This window comes from Stigmatopora argus, chromosome 17, assembly GCF_051989625.1.
Source record: "Stigmatopora argus isolate UIUO_Sarg chromosome 17, RoL_Sarg_1.0, whole genome shotgun sequence".
NCBI lineage: Eukaryota > Metazoa > Chordata > Actinopteri > Syngnathiformes > Syngnathidae > Stigmatopora > Stigmatopora argus.
Genome location: NC_135403.1, coordinates 9,657,841 through 9,672,676, shown reverse-complemented (window position 1 = coordinate 9,672,676; position 14,836 = coordinate 9,657,841). Strand labels below are relative to the sequence as shown.

The 14,836-nt window shown below is 39.6% G+C and overlaps 2 protein-coding genes and 1 long non-coding RNA gene across 8 annotated transcripts; 2 read left to right on the top strand and 1 right to left on the bottom strand.

Moving 5' to 3' along the window:
• Positions 1 to 20: 20 nt before the first annotated feature.
• On the top strand, positions 21 to 1,576 carry LOC144091995 (uncharacterized). Its single transcript, XR_013305951.1, has 3 exons — positions 21 to 619; positions 782 to 961; positions 1,207 to 1,576. It is a non-coding gene; the product is annotated as an uncharacterized LOC144091995 (long non-coding RNA).
• A 285-nt stretch (positions 1,577 to 1,861) lies between these two features.
• sec22c (SEC22 homolog C, vesicle trafficking protein) lies at positions 1,862 to 5,052 on the bottom strand. The gene is made up of 7 exons (XM_077624009.1): positions 4,789 to 5,052; positions 4,032 to 4,234; positions 3,770 to 3,933; positions 3,365 to 3,544; positions 3,178 to 3,296; positions 3,041 to 3,106; positions 1,862 to 2,972 (listed from the first exon to the last, which is right to left on the bottom strand). Exons 2-7 carry the CDS (start codon positions 4,211 to 4,213, stop codon positions 2,772 to 2,774), a joined length of 912 nt encoding a protein of 303 aa, XP_077480135.1. The 5' UTR covers positions 4,214 to 4,234; positions 4,789 to 5,052; the 3' UTR covers positions 1,862 to 2,771.
• nktr (natural killer cell triggering receptor) lies at positions 5,022 to 14,750 on the top strand. Of its 6 annotated transcripts, XM_077624002.1 has the most exons (18): positions 5,044 to 5,157; positions 5,582 to 5,648; positions 6,060 to 6,138; positions 6,724 to 6,798; positions 7,018 to 7,125; positions 7,239 to 7,283; positions 8,693 to 8,780; positions 9,548 to 9,577; positions 9,647 to 9,792; positions 9,995 to 10,214; positions 10,306 to 10,476; positions 10,551 to 10,638; positions 10,871 to 11,019; positions 11,085 to 13,565; positions 13,690 to 13,761; positions 13,850 to 13,909; positions 14,061 to 14,162; positions 14,309 to 14,750. In XM_077624002.1, exons 3-18 carry the CDS (start codon positions 6,081 to 6,083, stop codon positions 14,376 to 14,378), a joined length of 3,963 nt encoding a protein of 1,320 aa, XP_077480128.1. In that variant the 5' UTR covers positions 5,044 to 5,157; positions 5,582 to 5,648; positions 6,060 to 6,080; the 3' UTR covers positions 14,379 to 14,750. The 6 variants fall into 6 exon arrangements, with proteins under 6 accessions (XP_077480131.1, XP_077480129.1, XP_077480128.1 ...); XM_077624005.1 differs by lacking the exons at positions 5,044 to 5,157; positions 5,582 to 5,648 and adding an exon at positions 5,022 to 5,036; XM_077624003.1 differs by lacking the exon at positions 5,582 to 5,648 and having other exon boundaries at positions 5,041 to 5,157.
• The last annotated feature ends 86 nt before the right edge of the window (positions 14,751 to 14,836 follow it).

Below are 14,836 nucleotides of genomic sequence, written 5' to 3'. Positions count from 1 at the left end.
TCTTAATATTTGATTTTTTTTGTATGTAATTTGTTTGTCACAAGGTTTTACTGGCATACTTTAATTAAAATGGGTCCACATATTTTTACTTTTTTTCCCCCTTAAGCTCTCAATAACATTCATGCTTTAAAAAAATTACCAAAGCGGTGAAACAGGAGCGTGAAGCGGGCAAGTTGTGTTATGGGAATAAAACGAGACAAAGAAAAAGTGGCAAAAGAGAAACAAAGTGGCATGAGAGGAAGGCAAAGAAATTTAAATATGGTGGAGATTTAAAGAAATTCAGTGAGAGTGCCATCAATCAATCATAGATCATTTTTGTGGGTTGATTTCCCTTAATCGATGCTGCTACTCTCTAGCAAACTCAGTCCAATAGTTTTGGTATATTCATAAAGAAATGGTCATTCCCAATCTAAAGCATACATCTAGGACGTGCCCCCTGTGACATCGCAACATACAGCTGACGTCATAGTCTTGGTGACACCCTATCAAGGAAGTCGTGTTCTTAAGTTTGAATCTGCTTTTGCAGTTATAGTATCTAACATATGGCATTTTCCCCCCTGCAACACTCACGTTTTAACTCCGCACCTCTCCATAGACAGCAAGAAAATACATCAATATGGTAAACCATACCAAAAACAGTCACATTTTCATTGCTTTGTGTTAGCAGCCTGTTATGTCTTTTTTAAGTGGTACTGTGAATCATTTATTTTGTTGTCTTGCGACATATTTAAAAAAAAAAAAATTCAATTTGCATCATATCATTTTATGACTACATATCTAGCTGCACCTGGCCCAGCTGGTCTGCTCCATAGCCTCTCACTTCCAAACGCAGTTTCTAAAGGACCAAAAATGGAGGAAAAGAGACAAGGGACCTGAGGAGCATGCAGTGTCCACGATGGATGTCTTCTGGAGCCAGGAGCAACTCTTCAACAGCTTTGTAGGAGCGAAAAGCAGCTTTACGGTCAGATTCCCAAACTCCTTTCTTCTCACTGATCTATTCATGTACAATTATTTAGGCTTAGATACAAATTCTTGGAAAAACCGGACTTAATTTATATATATATAATTTTTTTTCCATAATATAACAAAAAAAATCACCTTTTGGACAGGGTTGTGCAGACTTTTTTTCTTATCTGACCTGATGATCGCATAAGCATAAGCTAAATTGATTGATTACTTCTCAGCTGATATCTCTTTATTTAACAGACATCAATAAACCAAGATGATCTGAGCAATGACGATGAGATAAATTCAAAGACAAATGAAGTGGCGAAATCATGGAGAAAAAAACAAGCGAAAGAAGAAAAACAAGGGAGCATTAAGTATAAGGGTGCAGTCCAAGATATGAAGGAAAAGAAAGGTGAGGTGAGGAAGAAAGAAAGGAAGGAGTATGACCGGAAAGAAGAGAAAAGGAAGTATGGGGTGAATGAAAGGAGCCAAGAAGGAAAAGAAAGTGTGAGAGGAAATGTGAAAAGAAATATCAAGAAAAGGGAGGTGACAGGGTCAGGTGACTCATCACTCTAAGTTTCAATGCCTTGAGCTATTGGTACTTTTATTCATTGGTAAATATAGTTAATTATAGTAATAAATGGGTTGTAAAATTAAAATATACTAAAATAAACAAAAAACAATTTCTGTGAAATAAAATCCAGGAAATAAACTGCATGTATTTGAAATGATTTTGCTGAAATAGGGTAAGTCCCAACACGCGCAAATGTTAATAATTATAACATTAATAATGGCATAAGTTACTTTTTGTGTTTATTGTCCTATCTTGTACAGGATTATCTTGTTTTGGCACTATTTTCCTCTTCCATTTCTCAACATGGTGAGCTAATTAGTTATTGACACTGACAAGTAGGAAGATACAAATAAAACACATTTATTGATCAAATCTTTGTTAAGCCATTGCAAAAAATAAATTAATCAAAACCCTGAAATAACAAATACTGGCATATTTGCAAATAGAAAATGATTTCAAATTATTTTTAAAAAATCAACTTTGGAGAACAACTGCAACATATTTGATTACAAAAATGTTAAAACAAATTTGTATTATCTGGCTTATAACACTGTTGACATCGCGTACTTCATTTTGTCAAATATGTAGAAGGACATCTTGCATTTTACGGTTTAAAAAGGACGTTTTGTATCAAAATATACTGCAGTTTCATTTTTAAAAAGCTGCCAGCACGCTCTGAAAAAGACGGATTATGTACAACACATTTTCAACTAGGACTGAACAATGTGCTGTATATAACATTTTTAAGCCACGATCCCAATATTATAATGTACTGTATCTATATGTATTTTTCCCCAAAACATGCAGTAGATTATACTGCCAGGTTCTAAATTAATATGGAATGAACAAGAGAAGTGTCATTTTGATTAATTGGCTCTGATATGGAACAATTGTCATAAATAAAAAATAAAAAAAATCATTTAAATGAGATTCAACCCTTCAAATCAGTGCATGTAAAGCCTTCATACCCGTGTCTAAATAATTGACTTTTTGGGGACCGCAACATGCCCCAAAAACGGTATATGTCCTTGTGAAAATGTAAAGTCCCCAAATAAAATTATTCAAACTAAATCCAGAAAAACGTTATAAAAAGCTAACCCTGACAACTTTTAGTTTTGAAAAAAAAAACTTGTAAATTAGTCTGTATGTAAATCTTTAGGTGCACATTTTGGCTTAAAAATGCAGCATAAAGCAAGAAATTCCCTGCAAAAAATAGTACACAAAGTACATAGCAAATGGATGGACTATGTCAAACCCCGCAGTCATTGTTCCTGTTTTGGACTTTTCGTCGGAGGATGAGTGCAGTGGACAGCGAAGCGGCACCGATGTGAAAAGCGATCATCCAGGCGTTCCTCATCCCATGCAGTAAGATGTTGCATATGATGACGGCCCCGAGCAGGCTAAAGGACTTGGCAGTCTTTAGCCGGGAATGGAAGACGTACAGGTGACACTGAGGGGAAAGAAAACAAGAAAACAAGTCATGGATAGCTTTAAAATGTGACATTCAAGTGGACATACCTGAAACAAACAGCACAGGAAGGCAACGAGGAAAGCCACGACGTTACACACGTTGTCATAGTCATCCTGTGAGTAAAGAAAAATATTTTTTAGTATCTTGACCATTATTAAACTCCACGCCATTGGCTTAAACGTACCTGGAATGTATATTCTATTAGATGCACGCAGCGGATGACGTTCAAGGACGCACACATGATGTTGAGGACCAGTGAAAGGATGCCCAGTGGTGTCACTGGTTCTAGTTTTACATTCTGGCCTGAAAAGTGAACATATATGTTCATATAAGATGAAACAGTGCAACAATACAAAGTTGTGGAAACATACCAGAAACAGCCGATTGGTCCACGTGGCCATTTGCAGAGCCGTTGGTGATCTTGACCTCCTCCAGGTCTAGGATTTGTGGTGGCCGGAAGCTCAGATCCTCCTGGACCTCCGCCAAGGTAACCTGCAGGGCCGGGCCACCCTTAAGGTTGTACTGTTGCTTCAATTTTTGAATTGTGCAATCTAATAAAGGATCACAATAAGTCATTCATTGAAATTGCTATTTATTCCTATCCTAAAAAAACTACTTTATCCCAAATAGCAGTGAAATGAAAATCATTTCAAAGTATATGGATTAAAAACAAATGAGTGGAGTAAATAAGTAATTCAATCAGTTTTGCACAAGGGTTTTTGATAAGATAACAAATAAACGGCACACATAAGCCCCAATTTCTCTCCCTCACTTGCCAAATTCCAAAAATGGATAAGGTCTGTCTGCCACTGACACAGCGTTGTGATTGTAGCTGGCTTTAAATTCCCAGCGTAGGTCTTCCAAGAAACAGAAGGCTATCGCAATGGGTATGCTGCAGTGACAAACGCTCATGTAGGAGATGCCCTCCGAAGACAGCAAACTGAATAAAAAGACAAGCAAAACAAATAGCTGTGAATTAACATGTAGTCAAAAGTTTCCCTGATACAAACACCAAGCTGAGTGTGTGGTTGGCCTTACTATATGTTGAGATCTTGACCCTTGACCGCAGCTTTTTCTGGCAAGAAAGCCAGTGTCTTGCTGATGGTTCGGAGCTGCCGTTTCCTTTCCTGCAACTCACGGTTGTGCTCAAAATCGGTGGAGGCGGACAGAGGGAGTCCATCACTAACCCGCACCACGAAAGCAAATAGGATCAGTGACATGATCCATGAGTGACTCTTTGCCTGCATGGGGGAAAAAAACAGAAGAAAACACTGACCTCTGAAGAAAATTATTTACTCTTGAATAACCTTTATGAAAGATATAAATAGAAAAAATATACTCGTACAAATATAACTCATTATTTGTGATTCTTATTTACAGTACACACATCATTTTTAGGGTTCAAAGTTCTAAAGGTATTATTTATTTGCCCATGTTCACTATTTATGGTATTCATTGTATTTTCTTTCTGCAAAAAAAATGAAATTGTGGATTTTCATACAAATCTGATATTATATTTACCATTGGGCACACAGACAGACAATAATTTGCACTCACAATCACACTTCCACTGAGTGGGAATCGATCCAACGGTGCCCGCACCGAAGCCAGGCAAATGAACCACTACACCATCAGAAATATTCATTCGATCCACACAATTATTCAATCGCAGGCAGAAATCAGTCACTCTCAAGCACATTAAAATAGATGGATCCAATCATTTTTGCATGTAATTCATCAAATTATTTACTTGTATGCCAGTTTTTTTGCAAAAAGTGAGCAAGTTGCACCTTACCTCCTGATAATAAAGGCTTTTTTTTAATTCTGCACCTTGCCTGTTTGTTTACATAGTCGAATAGATGACCAGTTTAAAGAACAAAAACATCTTACAAGTTGGCCAGGTAATAATACTGTTGTTCATCAGTATTACTTAAAATGCATAATTCTAGATGATGATACGTGTTATTAACATGCTATTTAGCTTAGCAAAAGCTACCACAACAAACAACGTACGCAATACGGCGAAGGAAAAAGGACAAAAAGGTAATTTGTTCCGTTTGAGCAATAGTAAGTGCCGTAGATGTAGCGTCAGTTTGCTAAAGATTTAGCATAATTTCCCTCTTTTGATGGCAAGTTGATCATTCAGATAGTGTTTTCTACATAGGTTTGTGCACTATTCTTCATTCAAAATATTCTAAATACGTGTTCTTAATTGTGATTTCGCCTTGACAAACATGAAAACAGATGCTAGGCTAGTTAGCAAAGATTCGCCGAGCCTGTCGTGTTCTTTTTATTGTCTATTAGCTTTTAGTTCGTCCGTTAAATCATCTCGTTAAATGTAGTTGTCAGCGATTGTAATCTCGACAATTTTTATTTATGGTTGTGTACAATCAATAGATGATGAGAGGCTAGACTAAAGCGTCACACTTGTTGATTTGGCGTGATAATCCACATATATTTGTTTATCCTCTAATGTAGGCTTTCTCTTTAGCTAATTCCAAGGCATGTTTTAGTGTATGAACGCAATGCGGATGAAGAAAATGAAATATGTTTTTGCTATTAATATAATGAATTGTTGTTGATCCCAGTAATGTGAAGCGATAGTCCCAACTTTTATTTGACCCGGGCCCAGGGTTGATACGTTCCATTACAAAGGTACATCACCACTCAAAAATGTCACTTTATTATATGCAACAATAATGATCTCATCTCATTTTAATCATATTACAATACAAAGCCTTCTACACATGTATTATTTAACTTCTGCCATCTAGTGGAAGAGCATTTAATTTTTGCCTGTCATTCTATATCACTGGCTATAAGCAAAGATACATCATTTGTATTAAATAACATTTTACATTTACAATTCTTATCATCCTTATAATCTCCAAGTTTACACAAAATTGCATACTGTGAAAATCCGGCCTCTTTGCGTCATCATAATTCCTCCTCCCATCTTCTTCCCTCACGTTTGTCGTCCACATTTTCCAAGCCGTTTAGTGTTTATGTACATAAGTGAATCCACATTAATTTAATGTATTATTTTTGTTCTTTTGCTGCTTTAAGGTCACCGGGACTTTGATAACAATGGGGTTGAAAGACCGCCCGCAGTGTTATTTTGATGTAGAGCTCAATCGGGAACCAGGTAAGAGCTTTTTTTTACCAGTTTGCTTTCATGGATAATTTAATTTAGAATTTTATCATAATCGCCATTACTAAACTATCTAACAATGTCTTTCGCATGTGATCGCCACTAATTTTGGTTGTATTATATATTTTTTTTTTTTTTGCAAGAGCAATTAAGTAAGAAAGTGTGGTATGTCTTGTAAAAGTTCTATGTTCCACTCATGTTTTTATTAATAACTCTGTAGTTAATTAAGTGGTTGACACATTAATGTTACTTGTAGTAGATTTTCCTTTTTTTTTGTTGCTGTTCTGTATAAACCAGTAATTTGGCGGCATTATCGGAGCACGATAGTCGTCATAAAGAAACCATTACTTAAAGACAGCAGAGCAGGGGGACTGTCACACCTGAATTCCCCTTCACACAGCTGCCATTTATCTTTCATACCTCAAATAAGGCCTCCTTCTCCTTTTGCACACAACGATGACACAGAAAGAAGCTAGCTTGGAGCAAAGACAAAAGACTTTCTATGTGAAAGAATCTCAGGTTATGTATCGCTTTTTAAAAAAACTCATTAGTCCCCTCTGGTCTTTCTTTGTTTCTCAGTTGGGAGAATTGTCTTTCAACTATTTTCCGACATGTGTCCCAGGACCAGCAAAAACTTTCTCTGTTTATGCACTGGTGAGTATGAGGGGCTTAAACAATAATAATATTAATACTGATGATATACAAAGAGGGAAATTGTATTATATTATGAGCCTGTTGGAATGAGGGAATGATTATGAATTACTTTGGAATTTTTGCCATTTGTCATCTCAAAATGGAAAAGTACTTGTCGTCCTTCTGTTGTGTGAGACTTTCATTGCTTACTCATTGATAACGGTCCGCATCTCCTCACAGGTGAAAAGGGAGCCGGCAAAACAACAGGGAAAAAGCTGTGCTACAAAGGCTCCACATTTCACCGCGTTGTAAAGAACTTTATGATCCAGGGTGGCGACTTCACTGAAGGTGATATACATTAGGCTACCTTATATTTGTCCTGCACAGTGGAGTTGACCTTTTCAGATAAAATGTACACACTGTATGTATGTCAAAGTCCAAAACATGTTACTGCTTCACAGGAACCGGAAGGGGAGGAGAGTCCATATATGGTGGCTACTTTGAAGGTAACCAGCAATCAACTGATCTACTCAAATCATCTGCTTAAATGTTTAAGTTAATCCTGAAGTGTGGTATTTATTCAGTCAAATCATTGCATGCAAATATTCTCAATTGGTCATTCTGATGTATGTGTCAGAATTCCCTTTTTGAAATCCGGCCATTTATTGGTGGAATATTCTATGTACACTACCAGTCAAAAGCAAGACAATAGAAGGATTCCCCATTAAAAACCAGTTCCATGCTTAATGTGGTTTTACGGTCATGGTGCCGTTCACACGGCAAGTTTAAGCGAACTGATAAAATCTCGAAAAGAAGATCTTTATATTTTGGGGAAAACAAAAGAGCAGCAAAATGACTCCAGTTTTTACAGTGCAATGGAAACAATCCAGCATAATTTATTATTGTTTTGGTTGAACATCTGCTCACTAAAGGCCAAGCTCCATTTGTTTACTTAGTATTACATGCTAGAGTGCAAGTCAGTTCCACTTGTCACGCGGAATGTTTAGTGCTGAAAAAGTGTGAGGAAAATTCTGAAGCAATACGAAGGAATATGTCACAGTTGTTTTCTTTTGACTGATAGTGTACTTGAATGTCCCTACTGTCCTTAATGTCACCACACCTCATTTACAGTTTTGTGTCAAGCGTACGGTACGGCTTTTCTTGACCAAAATCAGCATGGAGAGTAGGCTTTTTTTTTGGAACGCTACAATCCTAATGCCTAAAATTCTCCAACGTTATTCTTTTATTTGTAGAGGGGTCTTTTGCAAAAATGACAAGGTAAGTCCATGTACACATGCCCACACTGTCCCCACCACCACCACCTCTTGCCTTCCAACTATATTTTGCAATTTGAGTGGTTCTGGCGAGGAGCTTTTATGTTCCCGCACAGCTGCCCTCTCCCCTATGTCTCAGCCCGCTCCCATTTCTTTTTATGTTCCATTGTTAAAAATTGCAGTTGCCCTTTAGAAGGTTGCCACTACACTCTCCTTTGAATACTACATCACGGTGCCGCTATTGGATTGAGTCATGCAATATTGATATTATTACCATTTATACAGTGTGTTGTAAAGTAAGGGTAATGCATTTAAAAATACGATTTTACCCCTTTCATAAATAATGTTGCCCCAACAATTAATGATTTAGAAGCCAATTGATTTCATTTATGATGAAAAATAACACTCATAGATGGAATTATTTGAAGCAACAGAAAATCAAAGCACTTTTGTCTGTTTTGGACAGAAAAAGGCTGTTGGGCAATTTAGGTTCACAGATGACACAGACGCTTTAGCTTTTTAACAATCTGTTGTATTTACAGTCTTTGGCTCAATAGTTAAATAAGCATAATTCACTGGAATGTAAGTCTTAACACAACCCACCCAAACCTTGTCTCCTTGTTTTTTTCTGCTTCCGACAGATGAGAATCTCACTCTCAAACACGACCGACCCTTCCTGCTGTCTATGGCCAATCGTGGGAAAAACACCAACGGTTCTCAGTTCTTCATGTGAGCGTCATTCTTTAACCATGAAGCCCAAAATTTCATTTTTAACCAGGGATTTAATAGTACTGTACATCTTTGTCATTGCTTCTGAATAAGTGCCACTTTGGTTGTCATGTCCCTTAATCTGCCTGGGCATTGACAACTTCCTACTCCTTTAAGTGTAGTTTAGAAATGATAGTGCAGAGAAACATCGATTCAAACCTTTTTTTTTACCCACACATGTGTTACATTTCTTCTCTTGCCATTTTTTTGTGTAAAATTTACAGAAACTCTAGCATCCTGCTCTTCCAAGGTAATGTGTCTCCAAGGCTGTGCTTCTCTCTCTTTCTCTTTGTCTTCTTCTATCTCCCGACTATTGCCATGCAGTAGTTTTGTATTTGCTGTAAAAGCATTTTGCAGAGTGTTTACTTTTAATGTGAACATTAGCCACAAATAGCTTGAGGTGCCCGATTACTGGGGAACCTACATATGCAATACTCAAATTTGGAGTCCACCTCAAATCCTCGATTTGAAAATATAATTAATGATTTTTAAAAAAATCCACAAATCTTTATTTTGAGGGTTTGATTACATTTCAACGGCCTAAATTCACAGTAGATTTGCAATCAAATCTTTTGAGCAAAAGTCTTTTGTATTTTTTTTCAATCGTAAAATAACATTTGATAGAATGTGCTTTTTGGTCTTTATTCTTGTTCTCTTTTTTTTCTCTCCACTAATGGTCCTCGTCGTGTCGTTGATTGACGCGTCTGGTTTGGCTTTCGCTCCAGCAGTACAACCAAGATGGCACCTCATCTTGATGGGTATGTCATTTTGTTTCCCTGGTTTTTGCGACTGAGACATGAATTTTCACACCCTTCCTCCGTACTTAGAGTCCACGTCGTCTTTGGCCTCGTCATCTCTGGGTTTGAGGTGATTAAGAAGATCGAGGGGCTAAAGACCGATTCGGCGAGCCGGCCATACGCCGACGTTAGGTTGGTGGACTGTGGACAGTTGATCACCAAGTCGGCTAATGACAGTAAGTTAGAAATTGACTTTCCGCAGGGAAAATAATTACTCACTTACAAAACAAGTTTTGTCGTTTGTTAATTATGGTGGTAGATAAAGTGAGTAAAAACAGCCATACAGACATAATATATTCAGCATGAACAAATATTGATTTGCTACTAGGAGAAGTATTTCTGTTTTCTGTTGCTAAGATATATCTTCTTTCATCTTAGTTCTGGAAGGGAAAAAGATAAGGGCCTCCCGTTCCGCTGACTCTTCTTTTAACTCCACTGACTCATCATCTTCAAGCTCCACATCTGGGGAGTCTGAGAGTGACTCTGGGAAGTTCAGAAAGCGCAAGCACAAGAGACACAGAAAGATTCAAAGAGCCAAAAAACGAAGGAGACTGTCCAATGACGTGGAGAATGTTGACCTTGAAACCCCCAAACAAAGGTGATAAAGTTAATGGTTGCAACCGTATGAGATATACCATGGTTTGGTTTGTTGGTTTTCGCATCAAAAACAAAAGTTTTTTTTGTTGAAGATCCCTTGAATCTACTGAAAAAGAGACGATAGATATTGACGTGGAAGGAGAGAAGGACCAAGGCGCTAAGAGGGAAAAGCTTGTCGTCCGACCGGAGGAGATTCCACCTGTGCCCGAAAATCGTTTCCTGCTGCGACAGGACATGCCAGCCCTGGAGAAAAAAGTGGAGATGTCAGTTTACATGATATTTACTTCTTGTCAGAGACACTATATTTTAAAATGAAATGTGTTACCTTGTTTTTCAGAGTTGAGAAGCATGAATCAATACTTGAAGCAGAACAAAAGCCAGCTGTCTCAAAGTCAGGACGGAAGATCAGAGGCAGAGGAACAATTGTATGTCAATTCACGTGATTTTCAAAAACCGATTCACTCACAATTAATTACCTACATTGTATTTATGTTTTATCTGTGGTATGATTCCATAGAAAGAGAAACCACAGTGATGTTTTTGTAATTCTTCTTAATTTAGTTTTAAAGCTAGACCACTTCTATATTAATACCTGTGGAGTACGACACAAATTTGCTGTCTAAAGGCATGCACCAATATAATATAATTTGTCCACAGAGGTATCACACGCCCACCAGGTCTAAATCTCGATCTGCTTCGGTGGGAGAGCGTGGGAGCAGCGAAACTCCTCCCCACTGGAAAGAAGAAATGATGCGGACTAAAACGTATCAGCCTCCGAGTGTGGAGAGATGGAGCAAAGGAGACCGGTACGATTCTGATATTCTGATAACTCCCTACTTGAGCATATTGGTGACGTCTGTTCCGTTTGCAGATGGGAAAACAAAAGTGACTCACCGCGGTCTAGATCCTCCGAGTACTCTTCAGGCCGGAGCTCGTTGAGGTCCAGCCCGGCACGGTCGCTTAAGAAAGACAAAAAAAGAGCTAAACACAAGAAAAAGAACAAAAAACGAAAGCGGGGGAAAAAGAGAAGCTCAAAGGTCAAACCGCAAGAGCATTTTGCATCAGGAGGGGAAAGATCACCTTCTTCAAGAACGTCCAATATCAGAACATCTCGTTCTTCTTCAAGTCAGCGATACACGAGGCGGCGCTCCACTGTTTCCCGATCATACTCTCGATCACGATTATCTAGTCGATCTAGGTCCCGGGCAAGGTCTTATTCACGCTCCAGGTCCTATTCACGATCGAGAAGCTTGTCTAGAAGTTACTCTCGGGATCGATTCAGATCCCGGTCCTATTCTCGCTCCAGGTCCAGGTCATTTACACCAAGCAAAAAAAGGAGTTCATCCAGATCCCCCAAAAAGCAGAAATCCAGCAAGTCCAAAACAGACGCAAGCCTCCATGTAGCGGGGAAGCACGCCAACAGTAAAGTTACCCCAACATCCAGACTCCCGACTGTCCAAGCTCCAGAAAATGTCCCTGTGATCCCACTCAGCGATAGCCCACCCCCCTCTCGCTGGAAGCCCGGTCAGAAGCCCTGGAAGCCCTCCTATATTCATACTCAAAGCAGTAAGGCCCAAATTACTCCTGGGAACATTTCTTCTGTGGGAGAAGCAGTTTTGGGGAAGAGTCAAAGTTCGATAGTGGCAAAAAGTTTGCCAAGTGACTCAGAAAAGGACAAAGGCGTCACACAGCGGTCGCCCAGCCGATCTACAAGAAGTAAATCCTACAGCCGCTCACGAAGCCGAAGCCTCAGCAAATCCATGTCCAGATCTCATCACAGCAGCGAATCAGACTCTGTGCACTCGACACACAAAAAAAATAAATCCCTTGACAAAGAATGGAAAAAGTATTACCGTTCTCTGAAGAGGATCAAGAACGTCGACAAGTATGTCTCCGTTGCCCTTGCAGGAAACACCATGTCGGAGAAGAGAGAAAGTGTAGAGCCAAGTCCTGAAAAAGCGGCGTCAAAGGGAAGTCAAGAGCGATGTCCATCTCAAGATGAAGAGACAAAAGGTACCAATGCTTCAATGCAGGTGGATAGTTTCAACGACAAATCTGGATGGGATAGTGATAGCGATAAACTGAGCCAAAGCAACAATGATTCCCTCTCAAAACATCCGAAAATTTCTAGCAGTATGCCTGACAAGAACACGTCTGCCCTAACCGGTTGGAATTCTGATAGTGAGCCTGAAAACATAACAACCAGAACACTGGCGCTCTCAGAGAAAGAAGAAGGTGAAGCCAGTTCCGAGTCAGAACAGGAGACCAACAAAATGACCTTGAACGCTGTGGAAGTCGCAGTTCCTACAGCTTCTGGCCTACCGCAATCGAGTCAGGAGAAATCCTTTGAGACAGAAAAGCAGAAGAGCAAGAGGAAATCCAAACGGAAACACAAGCACAAGAGTAGAGATGGGAAAAGTGGGTCCCATCATACAAAGGATAAGAGTAAGAGATCTAAGAAGAAACGTCAGAAGCTGAAAGAGACTTTTCACTGGCAGCCTCCTTTGGAGTTTGGCGAGGAAGAGGAGGAGGACGATTCAAAGAGAGACAAATGTAGCCCGGCCACTGCAGACTTGAGGAGCGACAAAGACCAAAATCCCCCAACTTTGAACAAGAATCCAAAGAGAGAGGAAAACGGAGCGCTCCTAAAAGTAAAAGAATATAGCAATAAAAATGCCAAACTTCCCGAGTCTCATCCTCAGCAGTCTAACAGGAATGGTGCTAACACATTAATCATTAAAGAGGAGAACTCTATAGATGATATGGACATCTGTACTCCCGAACATGACCCTGAAACCACAGTTGAAGCGCCAAGTTCAAACCCACCTGAAAAAGCCCCCAAAACCACCTCACATTTGCCCACCAAGCCGAGCAAAGATGTCATACCTCAGCTGCAAGGCCTCGATCAAATCTCTCTTTCCACTACAGATACGGAAAAAACATCCAGCAATGTGATCAGTTTCAAATGGAGGCCTTTGAAAGGAATGGCTTCGCTGCACAACGTGAACACGGCACAGCTCATGTCCAAACACGTGCACGTGCAGCAGAGCCAGACGTCCAATGCTCAGGGGGTGCGCATGGAAATCAAGAGCAAAAACAGGGTCCGACCCGGATCGCTGTTTGACGAGGTCCGCAAGACTGTGCGGCTCAACCAGAGGCCCAGAAACCAGGAGAGCTCTGGTGAAGAAAGTTCCCCGTCAACTGGTGCAGACAGAGACAACTCCCGGAGGGCGTCACGCTCGGCAACGCGGGGCTCTCGCTCAGCGTCCGGTCAGCACTCTCAAGCGAGTGGCTGGTCAAACTCCTACAGCAGGTCCAGGAGTCGATCACGCAGCTCCAGCTACTCCTCCAGGTTAGAATAAACGTTTTTTTTTTTAACCATCATAACAGAAACAAACAAAAAAGCGGTTTACAGTGCGGAAAATGCAGTTTGTTACATGGAAGAAGTGAACAAGAAGGTATGCTTTATTTTTCAGGGGTCATAGCAGGAGTCGACGGAGACACGGGCGGTCACGGAGCAGCACATACAGAAACTATAGGAGCCGCAGGTAAGCTAATTTGATCAATTGGGATTCATTTTCTTTTTTTGTATTGCTTAGGTTTTAGCTCTAACCACCATCTTTCCTGTCACGTCAGCCGTACATACAGCAGAAGTCACTCGAGAAGTCGCTCATATAATCACAGAAGGAGATCGAGGTGGGTTTTGTCTCTTCAAATGGTTTGTAATTTATGTCCAATAGGTTTTCTACAAAAAATATTGACTTTTTTTAAAATCTCTGGTCTTAGTTAGTGATGAGAAATATGTCATACAAACAAACATGAATCTTTGCAATTTATGTCTCTGCAGGTCTGCCTATTCTGACAGCTATTCCAGTCGGAGCCGCAGTGTCAGCCGGAGGCGAGGGCGCCACAGAAGCGACAGCTACCGGAGTTCAGAACGCAGATCTCGGTAAGAAGACTAGCCACCAAAAAAGTGGTTTCAAAGATTTTTTTTTTGCAACAGGTTATGTCTTAAATGTAAGGCATTTGTTCATATTTCCAAAGAAAACCAGCTGTCTGCAATGATACAAAAATGTGTCTTTTGACACTGTGCAGGTACTCGCGGTCCTCCACTCGCAGTTCTTCCAGACACAGGAGTCGCAGTCGGAGCAGTCGTTACAGCTGAGACCAGTCATGTTCGACAAACCAACAAGTTCTGTTACAGGCCAGTTGTTAAAGCGCCAAGAAAAAGGTTGTCATTGCCTGTGTTTCATGCTTAGAAATGAATGTAATCCATCTAGAAGAATGTACCGTAAACGAGGATTACTAAAAAAGGGTCATTCATGAACAATTTGTATGGCAATCGTCCTTAAGGGAAGAAGTTCATGATGTAAATGTTTTAGTTTACTTGCCAATGACATTTTTACGTTAAAAGTTCCAGCTGTCATGTAATCTAATCAGAATACAAGAAAGTGTATACCTGTAATAACAACTTTGCCAAGAGTTATGGTTTCTTGTATCTGAACAATGATGACGGTTAATAAATACCACAAATGAAGACTGAAATATTATTTGATCTACACACAGATTTATTTGTTGGGTTTATAATTAAATGACAGGAAATGGAGCAGGTCTCCATCATCG

Coding starts and splice junctions, on each gene's coding strand:
- nktr (XM_077624005.1), top strand. CDS start 6,081: ATGGGGTTGAAAGACCGCCCGCAGTGTTATTTTGATGTAGAGCTCAAT. Junction 8,781..9,547: donor AACGGTTCTCAGTTCTTCAT/GTGAGCGTCATT, acceptor TCGCTCCAGCAG/TACAACCAAGATGGCACCTC. Junction 10,477..10,550: donor CTGGAGAAAAAAGTGGAGAT/GTCAGTTTACAT, acceptor CTTGTTTTTCAG/AGTTGAGAAGCATGAATCAA.
- sec22c (XM_077624009.1), bottom strand. CDS start 4,213: ATGTCACTGATCCTATTTGCTTTCGTGGTGCGGGTTAGTGATGGACTC. Junction 3,934..4,031: donor GGTCAAGATCTCAACATATA/GTAAGGCCAACC, acceptor CTTTTTATTCAG/TTTGCTGTCTTCGGAGGGCA. Junction 3,297..3,364: donor GGACCAATCGGCTGTTTCTG/GTATGTTTCCAC, acceptor TTCACTTTTCAG/GCCAGAATGTAAAACTAGAA.